Consider the following 25,515-nt stretch of genomic DNA (forward strand, 5'->3'; position numbering starts at 1 on the left):
TTTCTTTGTTGCCCTGAAGAAGAAGATGGAATGGTCCACTAAGTTCTTTCATCTTTTGCCTTATAATGTCTGTCATTCATTAATTAATTAAACATGAAAAATATAGTGGGAATGAATGGCAATCATCAATACAAGAAACTAGCAATGTTTTAGCTATGGTTTAATAGCATTTAAGGACTTTGGTTAATGACCCATTTAATCCATCAATTCTAGTCTCCTTGCAATATAGTCCTTATACCTTACTTATTATTGACCAACCTTCCAAAATATTCCTTGTACTTTACTTAATAATTTATCTAATTTATTCGCTTAATAATTTTAATCTCTAATTCCATAATTGTCGCATAAACTCCTCGATAAAATTTTCAGACTAGCCGATCGACTTAAGAAATTTGGTTTTGAAACAATACTTTCTGACACCATCGAAAATTAAATCGTTACACTACTTTTGTTAAATGATATCAAAGTTGATGTCATTGCAGTCATTAGCATGGTTCTAAACCATTCATCTTCTGATTTTGCTTCTTGAACCTTTGGTTGATGATTGCAGGCTTTTATGGGGATCATTCCAAAGTAATCATCTGTATGTGTGGATGCTTTAACTCGAAAAGAAAGCAACCTGTATGTGCTTACTAGCTTTTATCTAGATAATTCTACTAGAGATTATGTTTCTAATTCCACTATGCCAAACTTTATGTCTTTCCTTGTTAAAGCCGATAGAGCTAAAATTTTCTATGTTTCGTACTGTTATTTGATCTATGACGTGCTCTTTATGACCAGAAAAGAAACCCACTAATGGGGTTGTCGACTCGATTGGTAAAGGTTTTAGGGCTGAGATTTGCCTAGTTAATTGGTATTGCAACCCGTCTCGTGCTCTCTCATGCTTGCTAGAGAGATGTTCTTGTAACTCAATCTAAAGAAAATGTTATTTTATACTTTAAACTTTTTTAATTAATCTGATATTGACAATTACAAAATTGAACTCCATTGTTGGCTCATTGATCAGGGCCGTTTACCCCACAACCCACATCGTAGGTTGGAGTTGAAGGGATTATCTTTTTTATGCAGTGTGCGTAGACAATAATTTGAGATGTGTTGTAAAAAAAAAACAATTAGAAAATTAAAAGAAAAGAGAAAAAGTTGGAAAGTTGATGAGTGGCAGCGTTAGTGCAGGGCACATGAGGGAATGGGAATATTAGGAAAGTTTGGAAATTAGGGGGTTAAGAAGGTATGAACAAAATAGAAGGTGTGGAACATAAGATGACAAAAAGACAAAACATACATGAGTTCACGGGTTTGGTTTGTTCATCATCTAAAAGGGTAAAAAGTAGAAACATAAAAAAATAATAATAAAAGTTGAGAAAAAGTTCACGGGTTCCCATTTGCATTGATTTCATCTTCCCCACCCAACCCAACAACTGCCTCACTTCATCGATTCAACCTCCAAATCCTCCATTTTGGAAAGCTTCATCATCATGTCTCGTGGTTGTAGTTATTGGATCCAGAGGCTGTTAATGGCGGCCTGGTTGTTGAGTTGGAAGAAGTGGCTATCCGCCATAGATATTGGGGCGGCGGCGGCAGCACCAAATGTCAAACCGCAAGGCAACATCTCCAAAGTAGAAGACGCTCAAAACTACCATATTTACTATGGTCAGACTTTCAAAGTCATTAAGAATGGCATTGATGGCAAGAGTTATCTTCTCATCCAGGTACCTCCATCATCTCTTCTTTTTTCCTTTATTTCTGATATCCATTTCTGAAATTTTAATATATAGAGTGATACAAGGATGGCTGGAAGGACAAAATATTGCACACCAAGGATTAAGTCATTTGTCATCCCACTCTCTAACTTTTCAGTCGATACCACCACCAGTTTTCCAGGTATTGCCGCCATTAAATATTTACAGCCTATTCTTTTTGTTGCAGTAGTAATCCTATTATTAGTTCATACTCTACAAACGTGATTAAAAAATTATGATGTGTTATATCTATATAGTTTTTTTAAATGTTAATTAATTAAGGTGATTGAATTTTAGCTCTACTGTTATCGATATTATTGTCAATATAAAAAATATTGATTCGATAATTATTTATCCTCGTATTTAAAGATAAGATACAAATTATATATAACTTTAGGTATTATATATAAAAAATCTTAACAACATTAGATGATTTATTAATCTTCATTTGAAATTAAAAACCTCCATCACCATTTATCAAATAATTACTCGAGAGAGTTCTCTTCTGTTTAAAATTGGAAATTGGGTTGAAGTGTAAATTTCACATTATAATTAAATATTGAATTTTGTCACTATATATTATTTTAAAGGTTAGTATATCATTTATTACCTATATTTGGCTTAAATATTCAATTTGGTACCTAAGTCTTTTGTCTCAATTTGATATTTGAGTTTGGTTTTAATATTTGATTTGGTACCCAAACCGAACAACATCATGTGGCCTAATAAATATTTGACATGTATGTTTTCATAAAAAACATAAGTACTTAATTAGGACAAAGGAAAAACTCATGTACTAATTGATCCTCAAGTCCATTTAGGTACTTGTATGAGATAAAGAAAACTCAAGTATCAATTTGAAAAAAATTCAAGTACCAAACTAACATTGAAGTCAAAATTAGGTGCCAAATTAAGATAAAAAATTAAGTATCAAATCGAACACTAAAACCAAACTCAAATACCAAATAGTATATTAACCCTTATTCGATTAATATTTATCATTATATTTTAAAAACTAAATAAATTTATCACTCAACTTTTATATATTTTAATTTTACAACTAAATTTTGAATCTTATTAAAATTTTCTACTAACTTTAATTTTGTAAATTAAATTTTAACACTAAATATTAATTTTGGTGGAAAAGAAAAATAATTTAAAACAATTTAACTTAATAAATTAAGTTAGAATTTTTAATGAAAATTATGATAGTTAGAAAGGTAAATGAGTAATTATATTAATGGTATTGTTGTACTATTTATTGTCATCAATTAGTTTTATTATGTATCATTATTAATTTTATTCCCAATATTTATAGCTAACAAATTTTTCTCATGTGCCTTACCTTATGTTCTCGGCTTCCAGTTTCCTTTTTTGAGGTAAGAACCTAAACCAATATAATTTGCTATATGTGTATCCATGGTTATATATATACTTTTTATACATAATTCAATTTTTTTTTAAATATTTATTTAGTATAACAATCATTATTAAAATTATTGAAATAAGTATATCATTTAATTACATTTAATTGTAATAAATAATTGAATTAGGCTAATTTTGACGAGATCCTTCTTCCTCAAGGGACAGGCTCCCTCTTCCCTAGATTTGATCATGAGTTTGATTATCTATTTAAGCTCAAAGGTTCGTTTGAAAAATGAGAGGATTTGGGTAAAAATATAAGTCTGAAAAATAGGTTTAGACAAAAAATAATGTTTGTTTTCTAAACGAACAGAGCCTTAAGTAGGATTTTTTAACACGAGTTCGGCCCGAATCAGCCTAAACTTTCTTTTCTGCTGTTGTTGTGCTGTCATTTTGCTATTATATTGCTACTATTTTGTTGTTATTGTTTGATATTGTATAACTTTTGTTTTATTGTTCATTTTGCTACTATTTTAGATGCTTTTGTTTACTAAGTTACAACTATCTTAGTGTTATATAAGTATAAAGTTTTTTTTAATGTATTTTCAATTTGTTTAATGTTTTTAGTATATTTGATGAATTATATTTTTTAAATTTATTTTTGTATAAAAATAATATAAAAAATGGTTGAGTAGAGCTCGAATTTTGCATTTTTTAATCTGAGTCGAATTTAGTATTTGGATAGAATTTTAAACTTATTTTTTGGGCCGAATTGAGTTCGGACTTAGAAAATGAACCTAAAATTTTACATTGATCTAATCTAAATTCAGCCTCACCCAACCCATGACCAAGTCTATTTTTCCCCACCCTAAACAAATGAATACAACATTGACGCAATTGTTATAAAACAACAGTTATATGTAGGGCAAACTTTATTAACAGGGTTTGAATTTTGGTTGCTAAGTGTGAATAAAAGATCTGCTGTTCTAAATTTTTATGTATGAGTCCTATAGAAAACACAATTTATATATGTATGGTAAATTGTATTGTCTCTTTTTGTGGTATATTTTATATTAATTTTACGGTATATGTTTGGAGTTCGTAGCTACTTTTTAAAAAAATATTGTCTAAAGTTTAAACTTATGTTTTTCTTAAAAATACAATGTATATTTCCATTACACTTAACAAGTATCGAGTCAATTGTGTAACTTTAAAATATATATTATCCACTTTTATAATTTATTTATTGGATTTATTTTATAAATTTTGTAATTAAATAAATATATATAGTGGTTGAAAGTGAATATTGAAAATTGTAATGAGAAATAAGGAGAAGAAAATAATTAAAGTTAGGAATGCAGCTATTGGGCGTAGTGGGAAGCATGAAAGGGATGACATCAAACACGGTGGCCTCAGAATGTGTACTAAAAATGGTTGAAGGAGGAGAAATAAGTTTGATCAACGCAAGTGAGCCTCAACAGCTCGCACCATTTGCAGCACATTTTGTTTCTAACCTTGATCATTTTCAAGCTTGCAATTTCGCTAACTTTGCCGCTACTGGAGAGGACTCTCCTTTACAGGTTCTTTTTTAAATATCAATAATTTTATATACAAGTTGATATATTCATGTTGAGTATTTTTCTTTATCTTCTTTAGATGACAAGGTTGTATATTTATATGATATGGTTACTGTTCATTAATGTGATATTTTAGGTAGGTTTTATACATGCTAACACGTACTCTACTCTAAACTTAACACGTGTTTATATGATGGGGGTTCCTCTATGTAACGTGTGAACCCATATTGCACGGTCCCATGTGCGATCTCACGTGTGATCTTATGGGAGGGTGTAAGTTCCCCTCTTGCAAACACTTAGTGTCATGCAAGCTCGATATGCAAACTTAATGTGTAAACTCGATATGCGAGCTCAGTGTGTGAACCATGTAGAATCTGACCCGGACTCATTCGGGTTATGGATCGGTAATAGTATCATAACAATTCTCAATAGATCACAAAACATCACTCGTTAATAATATTTTATTTTAAAAATTATTTATTAATTTATTGATGATGTATTTTAATACGAATTATTATTTGGGTATAAATTTTATTTATACTATTATTTAAAAACTCAATTATAAATTTATTTTAAGGGTTTTTTTTTATCTTTTTACATGCATTTTAGAAAAGTAATTGTATGTAATAAAAACTTTTAAAACAAATTCATTTTTAACAAAAACTACTCCACATTATTTTTTTATAAATTTATTATTATATATATATTTATTTACTTATAATGGATGTGACACAGAGAGCAGAATGGATCAAGTTCTTGGGGGCTTTTGCAAATTTGGAGAAGAGAGCAAATCAAGTCTACAAAGCGGTTAGTATTTAAATTAATGTTCAATTCTCTTATATGTATTCTTTTTGATACAATATTTAAAACTATTCATACTCCTTCCTGAACTTATAAATAAAAAGATAATGTGCTTCAGCGCACTCGAACTCACGCCCTCCTACATTGACAATAATATTCATGCCAATTGAGCTAAAATTTAATAAACAAAAAATAAGTAAAGTTAATAAGATGTTCATTCACATGTAACGTTTATTTTATTTGCAAATTGTTATAGAATTTTTTAGTATATGAAGATAAAAAATTAATGCAATTTTTTTACAGAAAATTTTAATGCAAAGTTTATGCAAGGTAGTGAAAATCTAAAGTTTTAAGGTAAGGTAATATATAAGTTTTATTTGTTTAATAAATACAAAGTGTTTTAATGAAATTAAACTTATTATTTATTTAATATATAAAAATATTAATAAAAGGATTATTATTTTCACTATGAATATTGACGTGTCTTTTTATATTATATTTTAATATTTTATAGGTTTTAACATTACTTGTGAACTGATTATACGAAAATGTGTGTAAAGATAACAGTAATTAAGTCATAATAATGAATGATATTATTTTAATTTGACCCTTGCTATTTTAATTATTTTCAGGTAAAGGACAACTATTTATGCTTAATTAAAGTTCCAGAGGCCAAGGAAAAAGCATTCAAACCAATAGTGGCATGGATGGAATACCAGAATGTAGGTTGCTGAACCAGTGGCCACACATTCATATGCTTGGTTTCATCCCTAAATCCAAGTATACGTAGGGTGAGTAAAATTCGATTTGATTCGAGAAAAATTTAAATTTCGAGTTAATCGAATTAAGTTATTCAGATTATTCGAGTTGAGTTAAATTTTACGACTCGAATAATTCGAATAACAAATTTGTGTAAATACCCCTTTGGTCCCTATTAATTTTGAAAATGAGCAAATTAGTCTCTCACTCAACAAAAATTACGAAAAAAATTCAAAATAATTTTTGAAGTTCCAAAATTTATATTTTTAACAATTATAAAATTTAAAAAGAATTTAAAGAATATATAAAGAAAGTTAAAATTTTTCTAAATTAATAATTTTGAGACCTAAATAAGTTAATTAATGATTCAAATTTATCATACTAATTTTTTTGAAGGTTTTGAAAAGTTCACATATATATGGTTTTAAATTTATTTGCTCTAACATGAAATTAATTATGATGTAACAATATTTTAATTTGACATGTTAAAATTTTTAATTTAACTCAATTAAAAAAATTCAAATCAAGTTAAGATGATAAAATAATACTCGTCAAATCGATTAATTCGAAATTTTTTCACTCGATAAGATCGAAAACTCACCCCTACACACAAGTATGTTTTTTTTTAATCAAAAGTTGAATCTGGAAGTAACTGAGTTATTGCAAAATGAATGCAGGGCATATGGTCTTTCACAAAGGAATTATACAAGTTAAAGGTATTAAATAAATTGAAAATAATTTTGTTAGTTTGTAATATTTAAATTTAATTTAAGATGAAAACAGTATGTAGAAGATGCAGGAGGAGAAAATGTGGACGCCTCCATTAACAAGATTACATACAATATCTCCAACCCTGATGATATTGAAGATTTGCATGCTATCCTATGTGTAAGTTTTGTTTTATTTATAAATGTTTTTTTTTTAATTATTAACAACTTTATTAATATTTATTTCAGACAGTGGATGTTGTAATAGATGAAACATACAGTTGGGATGCAATTGGATACAATACCACTACATTCCTCCAAAACATAAACATTGAAGATCATTCATGTTTTGGATTTCTTACTAACCAAAGCATCTGGAGATACGACAAGAGAATCCATAATTTAACTACTCTTGGTAATGATTTTTTATTTACCTTTTCTTTTCTTTTTATTTATTTATGTCTTTATATAACAATAATTATTTCACTCTTTTTTTACATAAAAAATGATTAAAGATTGGTTTGATGGTGCTGTCTCTCAACCCCAACTGGTATTAGCTGATCTTATTGAGATTTTGTTCCCTACTGGAAACTACAACACCACTCACTTCAGAAATCTTGCCAAGGTACAATCTTTATTTATTTATTCATGTATTTCCATATATGAGCCTAATACATATATTTAATGTTTAGGGAGAAGGTGTTGTAAGCATTGAGCCCAACATGTGCCAAAGGGATATGTCTACACCATTGGATCCCACAATTCTACCTTGCCCATGATTTCTTTGTTTTATAATCAATTTTGGTCTCTCTTTTTAATGGTTCTACTAATATATTTGATCTGTTGGGTCCTCAATACGAAAGGCTTAGATTTAAATAAATTAGTGTTTGAATTATGACCAGGAAAACAAACATGAGTTTACCTATAAATTTCATCACTGTTTGGTATTTTCTTGACACTAATTTTTGGTTGCGCAGTTACTTTAAGTTTACGGTAGACTTCTTTTCCAGACACTTATTAAGAGAATAATTAGATATCATCCAAATTTACAACAGTTTTTTTTGTAATCATTATAAATACCTTGATAATGATAACTCGTTGATTGTAATTACAAAAAAACGTTGCTTCTCTTTATGGTATCGGATTTGAGATATACCGTTTAAACATCATTCTTTTCGATTCTTACCATGGCTATCCAATCACCGTCGTCGTCGTCATATTCTTTTTCCATGCTCTTCTCATTAGAGCACAATCAAGCTTACTTCCTCAAATTATCTTCTCTGGAAAACACAATTTATTTATTTTTCCTTTGTGAGAAAGAATTGATTCATCACATTGATGGCTCCAACTCTCCTAAATATCTTGATAATACTCCAAACCCAGAAAAACAACTTGGTATATTAAGGATCAAACTATGTTAAGTTGGATCCTTAGCTCTGTTTCTGAAACTGTTCTCTCTCAAGTTGTTGGTGTCACCATTTCCTATGTTACTTGGCCTTGGTGGAAGACTTCCGTGCTTCAGGATAAAAAACTCAAGTTCTCACTATAAAAAATGTTCTTTATGCTTTGTCATGAGACTATGACTCTATAGTCACCTACATGGATCATGCCAAACTTGTTGTACTTGATGCTTCCAGCTCCGAGGATGATCTAATTGATCATATCTTGCATGTTCTTGGCTCAGATTACAAACCCTTTACAAGCAATATTGAAGCAAGGTTAACTTGTAACACCCCTCACCCGAAATGAATCGATACATCACGAGCAAGGAATGTCACATTCAAACACTAAGGCTACTTAACTCGAGCATCACTTTCAAAATTTTGCTTTAACATAAATAGACTCTTTTGAAGTTATTCAAGTCATTTCTAGGCTTTCTTTAAAGTTTGATTACAAACGGGGACCATTCAAGGATTATTCGGATCAAAACAGGGTAAACAGGGTCAATGTCGCGACACTAGGAAATGGGTGTCGTGACACTTATTGATGTCGCGACACTGAGCTTTTAATGTCGTGACACTGAGGGCAAATTACTCTAATTACATGTCCAATGTTGCAAACTGAGGACAAATTACCCAAAACATTTCTGAAACATTTAAAACCAAGTCTAAACTATCATTAATCATTCTATAACACTTTAAAACATTTTTAGGACTCAAAATATGTCAAGTTATCATTCAAAACCTTCCTATAACACATGAGTATATCCATCTAAGGAAGATTATCGCAAGGTACAAAATGATACCAAGCACGCATGACATATTTTTGGAACCACTTAGTTACTTTACAACAAAAATTCATATGGTTCTAATCCTATGTGCATGCCACTCTATTACCAAAATCTAAGTTCCATACACTTCAATCCTTGCTTGATGATGAGATAAGGATGAGAATAGTCACTTCAAAAGCTGTCTTCGAAACCATCTTTACCTACGCATTCAAAAAACTCGTTAAGCTTTGTACTTAGAATTCTAACTTACCTTTTTATTCAATGTAATATATTAGTAATTAAGTACTTAAATAATAAATATGATAAACATGGCCACTAAAAACTACTTAAAGATAAAGATTGATATCAGCAACAAGGTTGAATAGCATCATTTCACTTACCACATTTTATTCATACATTTTCATTCATTAATCACCCACTTTGCCCATTGTAGACTTCAGTGAACAAGAAGGATATATGAAATATAATCACGAAGTATATGAGCATGTAAGTGCTAGAATATCACGAACGCTAATAGTGTTAGAACACAAGCACCAAAATGCTAAATTCACGAGCGCGCTAAGAAATTCCTAATGGCATGCCATCTATATCCATAAGTTCAAAATTTGTCTACATGGGCTTTAACATTATTATAAATCCAATATTAATCACAAGCACAATCAAGTTTCATAATTTCATTATCACACATAACTTTTCAACATTTTACAATCTAGTCCTTTTTACACACATATCTTCACATAAAAAATAATCATATTCATTTACTACTTCCTTGAATTATTCACATATTTATTAAGCTACTGTAACAACCCGATTTTCAGCAGTGTCGAAAACAACAGTTTTGGAACCCCATTTTTTGTAAATTGGGTCTGTAAATATTAAATTAAAATATTTACAAAATTGGTATAATAGTTTATTGAAGTTTTGTCCTTTAAATTTTTTCTATTAATTGTTTAATTAAGGTACAAGGACTAAATTGTAAAATTTGTTCATTATAGGTTTTAATTGGCCAAAGGTCTAGGGGTTTAAATTGTAATTAGCCAAAGGTTTAAAATGGTAATTAAACCATTTTGTAACATATTTTAGTGCTTGATGAATCCATTAAATTATCTTAAGGTTAATTAGTTAAGCTTAAGTTAATTAAACTTAATTAATTAATCCCTAATTATTTTATATAAGCTAAAACTAAATATGAAAGAGCCATTTCATTCCTTCATCTTCTCCATCCGTGAGAAAAGAAAGAAACCCTAAGAAAATTCAAGCTTTCAGTCAACAATTGGTGCATGTAATTAAGTATTTTTCTTGTAATTTTTATGTTTTTGAGGTCATGAGAGCTTGATTTAGCTAGCCCATGTACCAATTTGTAAAATTGTTAAAGTTTTTGAAAATTTTCATTGACGATTGCTTGAATAAATTGGTGTTCAATTGTTAGATTCTAAGCTTAGATGTGAAAAAGGACTAGATTGTAAAGTGTAATCGTTAGTTTTTGTCAAAAGGACAAAAGTGTAAAAATTGAATATTTGATGTGAAATTTCAGTAATTATTGATAGTAGAGATTCCTAAAAGGATAAATTTGAGACCGGTTTTGAAATCAAAACTCAAATTTGAAAGTTATGGCTAATTCAGCTTTAGGGACTAAATTGAATAAAATGTAAAATTTTAGGGTCACTTGAAAAATAAAATTGGATTGATTCATGCATATAATAGGATGTTATAAAATGTTTGGAATTGACAAATTGAACCAAATTATTGTATAGATTGAGAATTGAACCAAACCGAATATAATTAGGGAAAAGTTAAAATTGTTGATTAGTTCTTAAAGACTTGTTCGTTTGTTGTGGTAGGTTCATATGGAACCTACTGCTTTGTTTCATTTTATAATTTAATTGTAATTATTTTTCTTATTAGTTTATATAAATGTGAATTTGGTGATTTTGGCATAAACTAAACTAATGGTCTGTTTGTTTGCTAGTAAAATGTTTTCCGTAAAATAATTTCTGGAAAATGATTTACTTTTCTGGAAAATGATTTACGAAAATATTTCTGGTGTTTGGATGAATCTGTGTAAAATATTTTCTACTGTTTGGCAGATTTCCTAAAAATATTTTCCGGAAAAGTTGTTTTTACATATATTAATATATATTAATGAATTTTTATATTTTAAATTATTTTTACATATATTGCAATGATTTATTTATAATTAAATAAATCAAATTAAATGAGGGTATTCGATTTCCTCAGAGATGAGAATTCTCGAAATGAGGTGTTCCAATGCAGCTTCATATTCCATGATTGATATTGAAAGACACAAATTTAACTCAATTTGTTTATGTTTCTTGTTTGGCTTGCATAGTTTTTATCTGACTTGTCTTATTTTAGGCATTCGAATATGGAAACCTTATATTATAGTTAACATCATAATTTTTCTTTGTCTTTTAATTTGGTATTCGAATTTAGAACCATTAAATAAAATTACATGTTGGTTTCTTCTGGATACAGTGGTATATTCTTTCTAACGGTGGAGTTGTCCAAGAAATGGCTCACATTGCTAATGGCAGGGATACAGGCAATTGTGTTTCACTACTTCGAGTCAATGTAGGTCCATTTCTTTGATTAATTTGTCCAAATTCACTTTGAATAATATATGAATCTTGAAAACATATCAAATGATCACATGCAGAGTGCAAATTCAAGCCAAACCAACATGCTGATATTACAATATAGTTGCACTGATCCAACAGCTTCATTTGTAATCTATGCTACTGTCGACATTGTTGCAATGAATGTGGTTCTAAATGGTGGCGACCCTGACTATGTCGCCCTTCTTCCATCGGGTTTCGCTATTCTTCCGGATGGGAGTAGTGGGAGCACCGAAGCGGCATGGGCGATGCGGTGGCGTACTCGGTGGATCACTTCTAACTGCTATGCGTTTCAGATTTTGGTGGACTCAATTCCTATTGCAAAACTATCTCTTGGATCGGTTGCAACAGTTAACAATTTGATTGCATGTGCGGTTGAAAGGATAAAAGTTTCTCTATCATGCGAGAATGCATGAACTGGCACAGCCTTCATGGTTTAGGTACCAAGGTATGTTAGCATAGTTCTTTACCTTGCAGTTTTCTATACATGCATATGTAAATAGATTTGGAGATATGAATTACATAATTAAGGACCTTCCTTTGTAGTCGAACATGCTAGATATCAAATGAACATTCATCACCCCTTTTCTCTAGCATCAAATACTAACAGGTCATTAAGTGCTAACAAATACTAACAGATCAGTAAGTGCTAACCAGAGAAAGGCACATATGCCAATTCATACATTAATCATACATTGCTCACTTGACTAACATTAATCATTTTTTTCATGTAATTTAGCCAATCAGTCCACATGTCAATTCCATATGCTATAAATCATACCAAAATTACCAAAATTCATGAAATAGGCACATATGTATTTACCTACCATCAACCAAATATAACAGTTCATCACTGCCATTTCGCAAATAATACGTAAACAAATTACAGTAAAAATGTAAATCAATAATAAACCATACCCAAATACATCCAACAACCATGCTTAATTCACTTGAACCGAATTATAACAACCACAAATGCATATTATACCAAATCATATATCAAGCACACCACAAACATATAACAACCACAAATGCCATGCCATTAGCAGACCAGAATCAAGAAATAAGGCATTCCAAAGACGCTCAACACCAACCTCTTATGAAAATATCAACCAAGGCCACTAACAGGAGTAAGAATGCTGAGGTAGAGGCTAGGACAGCAAGAACTGTATAGCTGGAGGTCAAGCATAGAAAGAAATTAGAACCGTGTCAGTACCATATTTGAGCTTTTTCTGTCCCAACTCTGGCATGCCCCGTACATTTCCTTTTACCCTCAATAGATAATGCAATGCATCACATTTAAAGATTAAAAAAAAAGAAACATAAGAGAAGCCTACAACCGTATGCCTACATAAAATGCATGTGCCTCAATGAAAGTTGGCTTTTGAAAGCTCAGTATTGCCATTGGCGCCTAAATATGGTGCTTGACTACACTAAAATAACTGTCCAAATAAGATCAATCCAACAAGCAAGAAATTGATTTATCACAACTCAAATTACAGCACCTCGCTCTTTAACAAAGAGCGTTTTATTTAATTCAGGAGTTAGACAAACAAGGCTTGTGTAAAACTTCCTATTGTGAGAAGCCTAAGCGTGACCAAATGCAACAAAAAGGGTAACTGATACCCATAGACTTCGCCAAACTTGTCGAGAAATTCAGAACATTTCTACCCTCTAAGAACATTTTGAGGCTATTAATTTCTAGTCTCAAAAACCAATTCTTTAGTCAATTGAATATGGTTAGCATACGAGAAAATGAACAAACAAAATGGATCAAAATCAGTGAAAACAAGCAACACATTTAATTCCAGGAAGAATAAATATTCTTTCCTTGAGAAATGAAACAAAGCCAGAAAATGAACAAACAAACAAATCAATATCAGTTAAAGCAAGTGGAACAAAAACAAAATTCAACAAAGATCTTATCTTGGTTTCGTTTTCCCTTCAAAGTCTTCGATAAAACATCTGACCCCATATAGAGAAAATACTAAACAAAAAATGGATCGGTGGCAAAAAATGGATCTGACCCCATACAGAGAAAATACTAAACAAAAACGGATCAAACTGCAAATGAAGAAATCCAAAACAGATCCGTTACGTTGGGGGAAGAAAATATACGTACCTACTGCTCTGATAAAGGCTTGCACTGCAGCAGCTGCGATATCTGTTCGTCCAGGTTCCAATACTAGTTCTAGCCCACAGAAAACCACGGCGATAATCGACAGAAAGGAATGAAGGAGGAGAGTGGGGGATTACTGGAAAATCAATAATCTTAGGGAAGTTTTCTAACAGAAATGAAGGAATGAAGAAAGAGAGACTGGAAAATCGATAGAGAGCAGAGCCAGTAAAATGTCTTACGAAAATTGAAAGGGTAAGACATTTTCCCTAAATATGTAAGGCATTTTCCTGTGTTTTGGAGTTCATTTTCCAAATGGAAAATGTTTTTCGCCAAATAAACACTGGAAAAGTTGGAAAACAATTTTCGGAAAATCAATTCTCACAATCAAATAGACCCTAAATTGCAAAGTTCAAAAAATATGGTATTTATGAATAGGTACAAGGTACCAAAATGGATATGGAATGTTTATAAGATTGGAATGACATGTATACACTATTACAGGGATTGAAATGATATAATTACAGTAATAATGCTCATATGAACTTAGTAAAATGTTAGGGTACATATGGCATGCCATTAGGGTCAAATACGGAAACGATAAGGGGTTTACATGGTTATATGAGATCCAGCATTAGTTGCAGATTCTCAATTTATATGTATTGTTGGTTTATCCTAGACTAGTAACCTCAATACGATGTCACCTTGTGTAAGCAACTCTGATCACTATCAGCTTGTGTGAGCACTATAGTCTCATGTATCCGAGTTCGATCTACTAAGGTTCTTTCGGGTGAAAATAGTAACCTAACGAAAATGAAATTGTTGAAATGATTTGAACATGAATTTAATTACATATACTTTCAAATGGAATATGAATTGGATGGTACATGATACTAAATGGAATTTTCATATATGATTTGTGTTATAAGTTCTTGATATGTAAATGAACTAACCTATTGGTTGTACTTGTGGATATGCATATGATAGTATAAGGATGCAAAGGGATGGCATATAGAATGCTAATGTATTTAAATGTTTAATTTGTTGTAATGTTAAGGTAAGTTAAGTAAATTTCATATGGACTTACTAAGCATTCAATATGCTTACTCTGTTGTCTCCATTTTCCTTGTAAATTACCAACTTACGAAACATGTCAAGCGGATCAATGAGTAGCTCACACTATCTCGTTATTGGTTCAGTAGTTTTTCAATCATTAAATATTTTGGTTTTGTAGCATGTATATAGGTTTTGGAACATATTTAAATGTATTAAGGATTTGATGAGTTAAAGGTTGTTTTGGTGCATGATATTGAAAAGTGTGATTTGGAAATGGTTGATGTTTAGTTGAGATGGATTATTTTGCTGAATATGTTTCAAATATGTATGGTGTTGAATGGCTAAGTGATTAGATGAATAGGTTGAAATTGAACAAGTTGAATTAATATGTTTTGATGCCAAATTGAAGTTATTTTGGATTGGTTGAATTGAAATGGTTTAATGCAATGTTTTGGTATGTGTTCGGGATGTTTTTGTGCAGGTAATGTTAAGTATATATACACAAGTTGTTAACTTGTGTGGTGACATTGAAATAGGTATCAAATGGCTTAAATTTTACCAAAAATAGAGTTCACGTCCCGATGAACAATCTTCTTCATTGCAACGTCGGCAGACAGTGAGTCACGTTGCAACGTCGAACGACCTTAGGTCACAACAAGAAAGATTGTTTGGCGATGTCACTATGTGGAGGAAGTGACGTCACGACATCGACCCTAAAATTTTGAAACTTTATAATTTGGTCCTATTTCATGCTCGAGTCAACAAAAGAGCTTTTGCAAGCTCAATTAATGTAACACCCATAACTTGTTTCCGTCGCTGAAATAAGGTTACAAAGTATTACCTTAATGTACGGAACTTTTCAGAAAAAATACCTACCAATCATTTAATTAAATCAACAAAATTTATATACAATTCAAAGTGGAATAATCATACATTTACGGATCTTAAATCGAGCTTTCGAGGCCTTAAAATAGTTTAGAAACAATCAGGGGCCAATTCAAGACAAAACAGAAAATTTGGGACAAAAGTGAATTTTTTCCAAACACGGGTCACACGACCGTGTGTCCAGGCCGTGTGACAGAGCACAGACCGTGTGGCTACACCATACACCCATGTTTAACCTTTCACACGCCCGTGTGTCCAAGCCGCGTGACAGAGCACAGACCGTGTGCCTCCAGACATGGTCATGTGGCTACACCACATGCCTGTGTTCAACCTCTCACACGCCCATGTGTATGGACCATGTAACTCTCTGATTTGGATCAGATGGTCGTGTGTCAGCCCGTGTACTATTCTAAATATCCTCACACAGCTATGTCGCAGGCCGTGTGTCAGCCCGTGAGAGAACTGCACCTATACTATTTTTTTAAACACACTCTGGGTACACACCTGTATGGGTTACCCGTATGCTTCACACGGCCGTGTGGCAGCCCGTGTCTCAGGCCATGTGAACCCAAAAATGTCCTACTTCAAGCTCAAATTTCACCCAATTGCATAGGCACCTAAACCACTTACAAAACATGTAATCACAAGGCTTCAAATACATATAAGAACATTTAAAATATGATAATTCAATCCTTTAAGACCTAACCAATGGGTCCATAATGACACCCCATCACAATTACCCAACATTTTCACTACTTTAGTTTCATCACACAAGTCTCAACATATTCAAATTTAACTTACCTTCAATTCACTTATATCATACCTAATTCAAGCCACAATTACCATTTTCATGATTGTTCACTTATACTTTAACATGGATTAGAACATACATACCCAACATCAAAATGCACCATCAAACACAATACATGTACTTATGAAACATTGCAGAGCATAACTGAATTTTCCCTATTACATGCCATATAAGCTAAGATAGATTCAAGGGTTACCAATAATTCCCCGGACAGTGTGATTTCTTCGTGCTAATCTGATCTTCTGATCCACAAAATGTGTCTACAATTAAACAAGACAAAAACACAAGTTAGTTTTTTTAAAGCTTAGTAAGTTCATCGATTGAACGGTAAAACTTACTATATTATGCATAATAATTCAATTAATAAAATTTATAAACAATGTTTTCGATAATAAAGTCCTGAACAGAGTTCCTAGTGATAAGGTTCTTAATAGAGTTCCTATGAACGAGGTTATTATCAAAATTTCTTTCAACCACAACTCACAACAGGTGAGAATGCTCAGTACAATAATACAAATTAGTTTCCACGTTTCAATAAATTTTCAGAGATCAATAAAACATACCTAATGAATGATAAGGGGATACGAGTACACGATTAACCATTTAGCACACCAGATACTCGTATGAGCTAATCCATCCAACACACTAAATACTCGTATAACCTAATCCATCTAGCACACCAAATGCTCGTATGAGATAATTGATCCAGAGTGCCAAAAAACACTATAATATATATCGTTAGTCCAAAACAAATGCAGGACCTAGACATATCCAGTGAACAGAGAATCTACTGTAATCATCTCTACTATCCCCATCAACCCCGTACCGCGCGCAACATAACCTATTGGCATGCCAATCGTATTCTATCCTACGTTCATCAATTCAAAGTATTCCAACACAAATCAATATATGAACAATTCACTATCTCATAGTCCATATACGGACATTAGTTCACCAACCAAACATTCATCGGTTCAGAATATCTCGTTAGTGCTCAATGCTATAACGATCCATTACTTCATTACTCATATACATAACATCATTATAATGCTCAATCCAAAACAATTTAATTCCTTCAATGTAAATTTAAATGCATTAGAATTAAACCGAACAAACTTACAAGACTGATTTGCAATAACGATCCAGAATAGCTCAATCAATGATCGACATTGTGTCAATTCATTATTTTCATTTTCAATTACACACATCAATATAATTCAAACATTATACAATTAAAGCATATAATACATTTAAAAATGTACTAAATTTAAACAGAACGAACTTACCAGGCTAAATTGCAGCAACGACAAAGTCTAAGGGCTATCTGGTAATTTTCTCTTTTCTTCGATTTTCCACTCGTTCAGGATTTAAAATAATAATTTCATTTAATTCACTAATTTTAACAGAAATATTAATTCATTTTATGCAATTAATTCCTTTTTCACATTTTTATAAAATATTCCCCAACATTTTACTTTTATGCAATTTAGTCTCTAAGCCCAAAACATGCAATTTAACCATTTTTATTCAAATTTCATTTCATCTGAATTATTCAGTATATCTCTACAGCCCATACATGTTGTTGTTTCACATCAAGTCCTTGCACTTTTATCACTTTAACGATTTAGTCCTTAAACATTAAAATTACCAAAAATTACTTTACAAAATAGTCATATCTAGCAACCAAGCTCAATAATCTTTCATAGAACTTCAAGAATACACTAAAATCATTAATTTAATAATTCAAAACATTTGACAGTTTTACAAATTAGACTCCGGGTTAGCTAGATTAAGTTAATACGAACTCAAAAACATAAAATTACTAAAATCGAGTGAGATTTCATTTACCTATCATGAAATCAAAGCTTGGCCGAAGGTCTCCCAACCCTAACCATGTCTGTTCGGGTTTCCTAGAAAGAAATTTGAAGATGATAGGTTTTAATTCTTTTATTTTATGTTTTAATTTAACTTATAATTTGATATTTACAAATTCACCCTTAGCCATAACTAAATAATTAATTTAATCTTGTCCAAATGTGTCCACTATAACTCTATATGTTTTATTTACCACTTAAGGAGGGTTTAATTGTACTATTCATCCTTCAATTAAATTAAATTCCAGCTAAATAAACTTAATTACAATTTAATCCTAAACTAATTAGGACTAAATGAGCAAATAGCCCAAAAGTTAGTGGATTTAATCATGTCACCACTGCTTGGATTTTTTACCATGGTTTAATTACCATCTTGGTCCATTTACTAATTTTAATCTAGAGTAATTAACTTTTTCCTCTTTTACAATTTAGTCCTTTTTCCTAAATTTAGAAATCAATCGTCAAAATTACCAAACCAAACTTCAATTCACCTATAATATGACTCAGTAAATATTTAAAAATATTTACGACCCTAAATTACAGAAACAAGGTCCTAATACCTCGTTTTCAATAACTATTTGACTTTTGAACCGAACCACTTATACTAACTTTTAATTCAACTAGTTCAATTCATCAAATCAAAATTCAATATCAAAATTATTATTAACTCATATAATTTAAATACTAATTATACGAACTTGCTCGTCAGATTTGTGGTCCCGAAACCACTGTTTCTGACCCCACTAGAAAATGGGTTGTTACAAGTCTCCCCCTTTAGGAAATTTCATCCTCAAAATTTTTACCTAGCAGTACCTGTTTATTCTAAAATTTACCTCATGAACTAAAATCGTCACTGGCTCATCCGAATATGAATGATAATGATCCCATAACCATTTCAAATAAATCAAACTTTATCTTCAGTTTCACTACTCAAATCTGTCTAAATATTTAGTTTCCACTCAAGCATGTCTTCCAGTGTAACAGTCCACTTTCAGTGAAATCGGAACAATAGTTTCAAGACCACAAAATCAAGTCTGGAAGAAAAATTATTTTAATATTATTGCATGGTCTGCATTATGATAGGAAAGTCTTATGAAACTTTCGTTAAGAAAATTTTACCGATTATATGTCTAATTAAATGGAAAGGACCAAATTGTATAAAATGCAAAAGTTGAGTTCTAGCAGCTATAGGTATCAAATAGCTATGGAATTCAAAATTAGAGGTCCTTATATGGAAAATAGACCATTAAGTGGAGTTAGTAGATAAGTATGATGATTCATCAATAGAAAATTAAATAAAGAAAAGGACTAAATTGGAAAGTAAATAAATAAAAGATGATAAATGAAATAAAAATCTCATCATCATTATATATCATCTTTCCCAAATAAAAATATATGGAAACCCTAGTTTGAAGCTTGAAGATAGACAAGCTTATTTTGGCTTAGTTAGGTGAGTATTCAAGTCTCGTTTTTAATGATTTTTATGTTTTCGAGATCGTAATAGTTTAATCTGGCAATCTCGGGGATTAATTTGTAAATTTATAAAAAAATTTAGGGCTTTTTCGTGGATGAGTATGCATGAATTATGAAGTTTTATGGTAGAAAATGAAATTTTGTTGATAGATAAACAACTTTTGTAAAGTGAATTTTGATGAAATTGTGATTTAGGACTAAATTTAAAAGATGTAAAATTCATGAAAATTTTTGAATTTTGTGAAATACATGGGTTTCTATTGTTACATGTAAAAATTGGCTAGGCTTGAAATAAGGATTAAATTGAATGAATTTCATTTTCCGAGCCTAGGGATAAAATTGTAATTAATTAAAAGTATAGGGGTAAAATGGTAATTTTTCCTAAGATGTGAATTATATTGAATTAAATATGAATTGTATTAAATTGAGCTAAATTTACTCGTATAGATCCGGATAGACCAAATACGGAGTTAGATTGTGGAAAAGAAAAAGTGTCAGATTAGTAGATTAGATTTTACGTACACGAAGACTTGTCGAGGTAAGTTTGTGTAACTAAATTGCAAATTTATATGTTTTAAATTGAATGATATGTATTTGAAATGTATAAGTGCCATGTATATGATAGTAATCACATATCTGACGATGATCGACAAGTATTAAGTCCCGTTTGAATAAATAAAATTTCATAGATACCGAATTGGTTGTGGTCCTGCATATGTTGCGAACTCACCACAGCTCGAAAGAGCATCCCGTTATTAGCTCTCATGACCATCCCGATAATTGGTTCTTATGATATTCCCGTTATATGGTTCTTTCGAGCTTCCCATTAATAGCTCTTCAGAGTATCCCAATTAGTTGTGATCCTGCATGTGTTGTGGACACTCCACAGCTCTTATGAGCATCCTGACATATGGCTCTTTCATGAGCTTCGCGATTAATGGCTCCCCGGAGCTTCCCGATATTGGCTCGCTTGAACTTCCCGATTATAGCCTTTATGAGCTTCCTGTTACATGGCTCACATGAGATTCCCGTTATATGGCTCGTGAGAGAGAGGTTCCTGTTTACATGCTCGTATGAGCATTCCCGAATATAAATTAACGGATTACAGATATGTACACTTTGTGTGCACTACCCGTGTATCCATCGACATTTTAAATTATTCAACAAGCAAAGTTCTGACATGAGATATTATGAAATTGAGACGAATTGTTACGAATATATATTTGTAATACAAGGCTATGATGTATACATATTTCATGGACACTTGATGTGAAAAGTATATGTATATGGAAATTGAATATTAATTAGCTCATACATGTTTCTTGATATTCATGTGAATTACACGACTAACATGTTTGGTGAGGATATGTGTTTAGGCAATTGGCCAAATCAGTTTGAGCATGTTTATTTGCTTACCTTAAATTTGAATTAATGGGTAAATTCAATTCAATGTTATACGAACTTATTAAGCTTTAAAGCTTACTCTGTTTTATTTCCTCTGTTTTATAATAATTTGAAAGCTCGTTGGGTTGGAAGCTTCGTAGAGATACTCACACTATCCATTGACTCATTTCGGTATATATATATATAGAAACTTTATTTTGGTTATAATGGCATGTATAAGCTAAATTTGGCCAATGATGGCATGTAAATGTATGGTTGGAACTAGCCATTGGTATGACGTGTAATTTATATGTGTTTTGGTATGATTAAATGATAGTTAACTAATAGGCATGGTTTGATTTGGTATAGTTAGTACAAATAATTTTATATATTATTGATCAATTTAGTAAGATTGGATACTTGGATATATGAAGTAATATGATATGTTTAAGAGATGTATTCGGTTTGTTTTGGTTGCTTGATTATGGCTTATAAATGTGTTATTTGATGTGTTTAAGTTGAAGCTAAAAAGGGTGAGAAATGTGGTTTGAAAATGGACTGTTTCTGTCCACACGGGCGTGTGTCTCAGCCGTGTGTGACACACGGCCTAGCACATGGGCGTGTGTTTTGGCCGTGTGTCCCCTGCATCATTTAAATTGCAAAACAGAATACTCAGAATTTTTCAAACAGCCTAGCACACGGGCGTGTGGCTTGGCCGTGTGACCTCTACACCTATTTAATGCAAGTCAGTATACTCACACGACCTAGCACACGGGCATGTGCCTTGGCCGTGTAACCCAAGTCAGTGAGCTTCCAAATTTGGACATGGGCTGGGACACGGCTGTGTGCTCCTATTTCGAATGCCCACATGGCCTGAGACACGGGTGTGTCACTTGGCCGTGTGAGCCACACGGCGTGACCACACAGGCGTGTGTCCCCTACATTTTGGAAAATTTTTGATATTTTGCGAAAAATTCTCTGAGTATCCGGTTTAGTCCTGACTTATTTCTAATGTGTAATATGGGCCTCGAGAGCTCACGTAAAGGATAATATGATTGATTTTTATGGATTTCCAAAATGAATACTGAATGATATGAAAGGTCTGTTACTTGTTCTGTAAATTTTGGTAATGCTCTGTAACCTTGTTCCAGTGACAAATTCAGGTTATGGGTGTTACATCCAGAACCCGTATTACCACTCTGATTACCCATATGCCTACAGATGAAATCTTGTACTGAAATTAAGCTTAGTGTTTAGAGCTTCGAAAATTTTACTCAAAATCTTGAAGTAAATCTCGAATCAGTATTAGAAATAAAAACCATTTTGAAGGATGTAGATTGAGAAAGTGAGTCTATTTCAGATGTGGTTCTATTAATTATTTCCTAAAAGATTGCTCGAACAAATTTGAGACTGTTTCAGATCAAGTTACAAAACCAGGAACTGACGGTAATGTTGGAGCCAGTCGAGGGGGAACCAGAGATATGACAATGAGGTCGGAAGCTCGTGCACCTGCCAAAGCTTACGCTATACAGGCTAAATATGAGGCTATTGCTCCTGATGTCATTGTTGGTATATTCTCTCTTTTTGATGTTACTATACATGCTTTGATTGATCCTGGATCAATGCATTCTTACATATGCACAACATTAGTAACTGAAAGAAATATGCCAGTAGAATTGACAGAATTTGATGTTACAGTAACAAACCCATTAGGTCTGTGTGTCATTGTCAATAAAATATGTAAAGATTGTCCACAGAAAATCTGGGACCATGAGTTTCTAGCTAATTTGATGTTGTTGTCATTTAACGAATTTGATATTTTTCTTAGTATGGACTGGTTAACTCAGCGAGATGTTGTAGTCAACTGTAGACAGAAAAGAATATTGCTAAGATGTCAGTATAGTGAATTGATAAATGTTGAGGCAAATAGATCTGATTTTTCTACTAATATTATAACAGCAATATCTGCTCAAGAGCTTATTAGAAAATATTAGGAAGCATATCTAGCCTACATTTTAAATACTAGAGTATCAGGACCAAATATAGAACAAGTTCCGACTATTAAAGAATTCACTAATCTGTTTCCTATAGAATTGCCAGATTTACCGCCTGAGAGAGAATTTGAATTTGTTATTGAAGTAGCATCAGGAACTGCTCCGATCTCTATAACACCGTATGGAATGACTCCAACGGGATTGAAAGTATTAAAGGCTTAGTTGCAGGAATTGTTAGACTAGAGATTCATTTGACCAAGTGTGTCACCTTGGGGTGCTCTGGTTATCAATATTATTATGAACATGGGCTCTAAACTTTGACATATGCATGGATACCTAGATACCTAGATTCTAGGTATCAATGCCTAGCTCTCACTTTGTGTATTTTGGGCCCCAAATATCGTTCCAAGGCCTATTTATGTTTGATTTACACCCAAGGTTCTTTATTAATATCTCTTATCTCTATAAGTGCTATTTGAACATGTTTTATATGAAATTATTGAACATTGATTCGTTGTTTCAGTTGTTTTTGCAACCAATGTGTCTTCCTATATTCGATCTTTGTTTGGATCGAATGTAGGGTGTTACACGTGCACCAACAGATATTGAGATCAAAAAAGGATCCCATACCCACATGTTGTGTGTGATATTGTATGAGTATGAGATATTATAGGTTATATAGTTGAAGGTTACAAAAATATATATAATGTTTCTTGTACAACTCTACATTTCCCTCTATTCTTAGTGATTGGTTCTGAAAGGATTCAAAAATGGGGATTATGAATCCTCTATTGAAAATGAAACTCTTTGGAACAATAAAGAGTAAAGGAAAAATAGAATAAGGTGAAAAATATAATAAAAGTAAGTTGTCAAAGAGAAGGGTGAATATAAGAAGCGAAGAACGTGGGCAAGTTAGACACAATAGCAGAACTTGTCTTCAAAAAATCAAATTAGGGTAAGTTTTGTGCTAGTCATTTTATTTAAAAAAACTTACAATTATTTCCATGTACTAATATGTAATTAACTTCACTACGTGCAACCAAAAACAATTCAAGATGATTTAATAATTGACCAATCTTGCGCATAGTAGTTAACAGTTGAGGTAAAAAAGTTTGCTTTTGTATTTTGTTTAATGGTTTAGGAATGACATTCCTTTTTTTTTTGGAACCGCAAAATGAAGAAGAACTAAGGTATTATCCATCTCAAGTTACATCCTAACCTTCTCCTGCAATGGCAACCAATGTAGTATCATTATAACAAGGAGAGCAGCATCGAGGCACCAGCAACAAGTTGCACCTACAACTAGATCAAAAAGGTAATAGCCTCTTAGGCACTAGCAATAAGGCAGTAGCCAAGGCTTAGGTGACTACCTCTCAACCTCCCAAACAACAACCAAATAAGCATGTTGCAATTAGACTAAGAGAGAGAACACTCAAGCAAGACCTAGCAATGTACACAAAAAACTAGTTTGCAAATCTTTAATGTAAGGAACTTGAAATGTTATTGGATGATTATTTATGAAAATTGGTGAATTTGATGCTCCTAATCCCTTTAATTCATGTTCTTACACTTAGGTGAGCATTTAGGAGCAAAAAGAGAAAAAATCAGAGAAAATAGCAAATTTTGTGAGCCACATGGGCTGGGTACACGCCCATGTGAGACACACAAGTAAGACACATGCCCATGTGCCAGCCCATATTGATTTCGCAACCTGCATCCCAAATATGCAAAAAAACACAACTTTTAGGCTTTCTAAACATTCTAAAGTTTATAAATATCAAATAGAATAAGAGATAGGGGAGCCATCACAGAAGATTGAAGAAAATATTGAAGGAACACCATTGGAGCCACTTCTGAAGTAGATTCCTAACAAGATCGAAGACCTCCTTTAATTTCTTCTGAAGCTTTTATGAGTTTCTTTGTTTCTTTTGGTTTTTCTGACTCTGAGATGTTCTTATTAAGGATTATGAACTAATTCCCTAGATACCTAGGGAGGATGAAACCTATGACGAATTCTATTATTTAATTTTTGTTTTACATGATAAATACTTGATTTTTCTTGTCAATTATGTGTGCTTATTTCTTGTTTTAATATTTCCAAGATATTAATTC

At 31.9% G+C, this 25,515-nt stretch overlaps 1 protein-coding gene across 3 annotated transcripts; it reads left to right on the forward strand.

Annotated features, from left to right (window-relative positions):
- The first annotated feature begins 1,333 nt into the window (after nt 1–1,333).
- Nucleotides 1,334–7,907, forward strand: LOC105763124 (uncharacterized). 3 transcript variants are annotated; one of them, XM_012581213.2, is made up of 11 exons: nt 1,334–1,709; nt 1,776–1,881; nt 3,105–3,118; nt 4,463–4,681; nt 5,414–5,485; nt 6,112–6,201; nt 6,916–6,954; nt 7,022–7,126; nt 7,195–7,360; nt 7,461–7,570; nt 7,638–7,907. In XM_012581213.2, the coding sequence occupies exons 1-11, from the start codon at nt 1,476–1,478 to the stop codon at nt 7,722–7,724; spliced, it is 1,242 nt and encodes a 413-aa protein (XP_012436667.1). In that variant the 5' UTR covers nt 1,334–1,475; the 3' UTR covers nt 7,725–7,907. The 3 variants fall into 3 exon arrangements, with proteins under 3 accessions (XP_012436667.1, XP_012436668.1, XP_052481771.1); XM_012581214.2 differs by having other exon boundaries at nt 1,787–1,881; XM_052625811.1 differs by lacking the exon at nt 3,105–3,118 and having other exon boundaries at nt 1,674–1,709.
- Nucleotides 7,908–25,515: the final 17,608 nt, after the last annotated feature.

This window comes from Gossypium raimondii, chromosome 12 (genome assembly GCF_025698545.1).
Source record: "Gossypium raimondii isolate GPD5lz chromosome 12, ASM2569854v1, whole genome shotgun sequence".
Classification (NCBI taxonomy): domain Eukaryota; kingdom Viridiplantae; phylum Streptophyta; class Magnoliopsida; order Malvales; family Malvaceae; genus Gossypium; species Gossypium raimondii.

Bases quoted from the DNA above. Each gene is read 5' to 3' on its own strand.
- LOC105763124 (XM_012581213.2), top strand. From the start codon at position 1,476: ATGTCTCGTGGTTGTAGTTATTGGATCCAGAGGCTGTTAATGGCGGCC. The intron at 4,682-5,413 runs GTTCTTTTTTAA...GATGTGACACAG, and splicing joins GAGAGGACTCTCCTTTACAG to AGAGCAGAATGGATCAAGTT. The intron at 6,955-7,021 runs GTATTAAATAAA...AGATGAAAACAG, and splicing joins AGGAATTATACAAGTTAAAG to TATGTAGAAGATGCAGGAGG.